Source organism: Clupea harengus, chromosome 22 (assembly GCF_900700415.2).
Source record: "Clupea harengus chromosome 22, Ch_v2.0.2, whole genome shotgun sequence".
NCBI classification, from domain to species: Eukaryota; Metazoa; Chordata; class Actinopteri; order Clupeiformes; family Clupeidae; genus Clupea; species Clupea harengus.
Window position 1 is genome coordinate 4,075,342 of NC_045173.1, and position 5,000 is coordinate 4,080,341.

At 44.2% G+C, this 5,000-nt stretch overlaps 1 protein-coding gene across 1 annotated transcript in view; it reads left to right on the forward strand.

Annotated features, from left to right (window-relative positions):
• slit2 (slit homolog 2 (Drosophila)) overlaps nucleotides 1-5,000 on the forward strand; it is a 126,799-nt gene that overhangs the window by 81,215 nt on the left and 40,584 nt on the right. Inside the window, exon 3 of the mRNA XM_042703090.1 lies at nucleotides 3,643-3,714. Within this exon, the coding sequence (XP_042559024.1) occupies nucleotides 3,643-3,714 (72 nt within the window). The remainder of the gene's footprint in view (nucleotides 1-3,642; nucleotides 3,715-5,000) is intronic.

The window sequence follows — 5,000 nt, forward strand, 5'->3', positions numbered from 1 at the left end:
CATGTACACACAGACACACACACACAGACACACAGACACACACTCACACACACACACACACACACACACACACACACACACACACACACACACACACACACACCTACCCACACTCACGTAGACACACCCACACTTCATGTTCTGTGTCCTCTTAGCTTGCTGTGTATGGCCAGCTGTTTACTAGTGCTCAGTCCTCCGCTAACACAGAAGGGGTTTTGAGTTGCAGAGCTTGTGTTTACATTATGGTGCACTCACATGCACTTTACATTCCTCCTCCATGCATGAGTATACCCTGGCAAACTTTAGCATAATCTAATAACAGACCTTTCAAATGCAATTGAGCCCCACGCCACAGGGATGACTGAATTTGATTAAGGGTAATCGACATACCTTTCGGTGACACTCGTTGCAGTCAATACTATAAAGACCTCACAGAATGAGTTTGGACTTTCATTTCGTAACTATTCTCTCATTGGAGAGTGCCATTTGGGGATCAGGTATGTGAGTCCAGAATGTTTATTTGGTCTCATCGTTACACTGGTCTAAATTCTGTGAGTATTCTCATACTCTCTGTCTTGCTCTGTGTGTGTGCGTATGCATGCATGCAGGTGTGGGTGGGTGGGTGGGTGTGTGTGTGTGTGTGTGTGTGTGTGTGTGTGTGTGTGTGTGTGTGTGTGTGTGTGTGTGTGTGTGTGTGTGTGTGTGTGTGTGTGTGTGTGTGTGTGTGTGTGTGTGTGAGAGAAGAGAGAGATTGGTAATTGTGGGTGTGTGTAGGTAATATCCGGAGACCTGTTGTGTTTGAAACTCAGAGGATGTCTCTGGAGTTTTCTGCTCTGATGGATTTAACCTGCATGAAAGGAGTCTCAGCCAGCTATACAGCCTATACACATTCCATCTGTCAGAAACACACACACACACACACACACACACACACACACACACACACACACACACACACACACCACATACACATAAACACACACACACACACACACACACACACCACATACACATAAACACACACACACACACACACACACACACACACACACACACACACACCACATACACACACACGCGCACACACACACACACACACACACACACACACACACAACACACACACACACACACACCACACACACACACACACCACATACACATACACCACACACACACACACACACACACACACACACACACACATACACACACACACACACCACATACACACACACACACACACACACACACACACAACATACACATACACACACACACACCACACACACACACACCACACACACACACCACATACACACACACACACTCACACATACACACACACACAAAATAAAGGAAAATATGCATATACACAGATGCAGACACTCACACAAAGGTCTAAAGAAAACTGAATTGTGTGTCCTTTTTTTTTGTGTGTGTGTGTGTTCTGGGCTGGGACTCTGCTATATCCCAGAATCCCCCTGGGCTGTGTGGGAGTGTAAAGTCACCCCTAGGGAAGGTCATCACTCATTGATCTTCCTCCTGTATGCTGAGGAAGACTTTAGTGAATTAAACTGTTCTTATTTGTTCCACAAAAATCAATTCGGTCTTCGTGTGTGTCTCGTGTCTGCGAGTGAGAGAGAGAGAGAGAGAGAGAGAGAGAGTTTGTGCTGGCATGGCATAACCCCAGAGAGCGTGGCCAAAAAAGAGTCGGTCCCCAGCCCAGCCATCAGTATGTATTATTGAAGCAGACGAGGCTACAGGCACACCGCGCCAGAGTGGGGATGTGAGGGTGAACCAGGGCGAGAACGGAGAGAGACACGGAGAGAGAAGGAGAGTGAAGCCAAAGAAAGGGTTTATTAGGGGAAGAGCTGAAGATGGAGTCCTCTCTCTCTCTCTCTCTATCTCCCTCTCTCTCTCCCCCTCTCTCTCTCTCTCTCTGTGTATATCTGTATATCCATCTTGAGCTGGAGGTGATATTAGCTGACAGTGTTATAGGTCCTTTGAGAGAGGGGAGACACCTGAGTGGGCATTTCATTTGTTAAACAGCAACATTATATGTGTGTGTGTGTGTGTGTGTGTGTGTGTGTGTGTGTGTGTGTGTGTGTGTCTTCTCTGGAGGTTGGGGTGTATCTTGTTCTGCAGGGGTATGTAAATGTCTGTTCGACTTTTCTCCTAGTGTTTGTGTGTCTGCACGGGTATTAATTGCACATCGGTGCGTGCGTGCGTGCGAATGTCTGTGTATATATATATATACAACCATAAAACAGTCCTGTTTCCTGTGGGCCTTTTTTACCATCATAGATTCCGCTAGGATTTGTTAGTTTGTGTGTATGTGTGTTTGTGTGTTTGAGTCTGCTTGCGTGTGTGTCTGTTTGAGTGTGCTTGCGTGTGTGTGTGTGTGTGTGTGTGTGGGTGTGTTTGAGTGTGTGTGTTTGTGTGTGTTTCATGCAACATAATAGGGGTATAAGTGAAATGAACTAATAATCACCGGAGTTCAATTAAATAGTCATTTCACATTTCACAACACACACACACACACACACACACACACACACACACTTCTCATCCACACCTTGTCCCTTCACCTTCTTCCTGACTCTGTGAGTGGATGCGATTGGCCCCCTCCCTCCCTTCCCCCAGCCCCCTGAGGCCCATCCATCACAGAGATCCCTGCCTCTGACACTTAGCAATGATAGCTGGCCAGAATAAATCAAACATATTTACTGCTCTGCTCTGCATTCCCAACCCAGGCCCCTGCATGTGAAATCTCTATATTTCACCACGCCTCAGTCCTCAGCGTGTCTCACTATGCATCACGCACACAGCCCCCTCATGCTCAGCATCCACCAGCCTGATGCGTCCTGCTTTTTTGCAGTTTGGGGTTGGATGGGGGACTCATGTACTGTAAATAATGAAATTCTTTGAGGACTTGCCTTTGACACTCTTTTGTCTGTCGCCGGTGGAGAGAAGGGTGGGACAGGTGTGTGTGCGGCGGGTTTCGGCTTAAATCAAGTTGCTATAACAACGAGCAGGGGGATCGTTTTTCATGGGGTGGGCGTGAGATTTATAGCGGAGGGCTGGCGCAGTCATATTCTATTTGCCAGATTACTTAAAGTGCCGGGAAAATAAGATTAAGCCACAGAGGAGCCTCTCACTCCTTCTGATGCTCACATTCATCATGGAGCTATGAGCAGGTGTGTGTACTTACCTGTGTGTGTGTGTGTGTGTGTGTGTGTGTGTGTGTGTGTGTGTGTGTGTGTGTGTGTGTGTGTGTGTATCAGAGGAAGCTATAAATGAGTATGTATGCGTTTCCAGTAAATGTGTGTGAAATCATCATTTTGTGTGTGTGTGTGACGTTTATGGGAGTTATGTTGTGTGTATTTTGTGTTTTGTTTGTGCGTGTATGGTACAATGTCAGACCAAAGAGAAAAGAAGAAGATTAAAGCTGGGCTCACTTACATGTTGTACCTCTGAAGCACTCCTCTCTTGTGGTCTTTACTTCAGACTGTAGTTCAGTGTGTGTGTGTGTGTGTGTGTATATGTGTGTGTGTGTGTGTGTGTGTGTGTGTGTTGTCCTCTGTTGGTGTTGGTAATCACTGTGTTTTAAGTGGCATATGCTCTCTTTTTGTTTTTCAGAGATCTTAGTGAGAATCAAATCCAGGGCATCCCAAGGAAAGCTTTCAGAGGGGCAGTGGAGATCAAAAATTTGTGAGTCCTCTTTCTCTCTCTCTCTCTCTCTCTCTCTCTCGCTCTCTCTTACACGCACACACACACACACACACACACACACATCTGGACTGATTTAATTTATCTTTGTGAGAGAGGGATACGGGGTGAAGGTTGTTGTTTCATAGACAGTTGATAGATTGATTCTTGTTGACTGTTGAAGGTTAGCTGGACTCACAGCCTTTAGTTGCATATTAGATTAATGTTTTGGATATGTCTGCCCTTGAGAAGACCCAGTATTACTCTCTTTTAAAACTGTTTTAGGACTGTTAAAATCTGACTGCTTAAAGTAGTAGTTAAAGAGTAGTTAACTGTGCTGTATCAGGTGAACTCTAATGTAGTTAAAGAGTAGTTTACTGTGCTGTAACAGGTGAACTCTAATGTAGTTAACTGTGCTGTAACAGGTGAACTCTAATGTAGTTTACTGTGCTGTATCAGGTGAACTCTAATGTAGTTAACTGTGCTGTAACAGGTGAACTCTAATGTAGTTTACTGTGCTGTAACAGGTGAACTCTAATGTAGTTAACTGTGCTGTATCAGGTGAACTCTAATGTAGTTTACTGTGCTGTATAAGGTAAACTCTAATGTAGTTTACTGTGCTGTATAAGGTAAACTCTAATGTAGTTTACTGTGCTGTATAAGGTAAACTCTAATGTAGTTTACTGTGCTGTATAAGGTAAACTCTAATGTAGTTTACTGTGCTGTAACAGGTGAACTCTAATGTAGTTTACTGTGCTGTAACAGGTGAACTCTAATGTAGTTAAAGAGTAGTTTACTGTGCTGTAACAGGTGAACTCTAATGTAGTTAAAGAGTAGTTTACTGTGCTGTAACAGGTGAACTCTAATGTAGTTTACTGTGCTGTAACAGGTGAACTCTAATGTAGTTTGGAAGAAGACAGTAATGGACCTGAAAAGGAAATCATGATTTGCATGCGACAGCTTTCAGAGTTTCATCAGTGGTGCTTCTGTTAGTAGTAATGATATAATGATATACTTTTATTCATAATTCACATAAGTCACACAAGGATACCATCCCAGGAAGCATAGAATTGCACTGGTCATTCATAAAAACACACAATCTTTTTAAAAACATCATTAAAAAGAAAGAAACAATACACATCTTTGTAAGTGTTCAGAATATCACGCCGTAGTACGGAGATGGTGGGTTTTTGAGTTGGCTTTTAAATATGGAAACACTTAAATATGGAAATGGAGGAGCAGGCAAGAGGCCCGTGGGGCGGAGTGTTCTGGAGCTCCGGTCCTGCAGC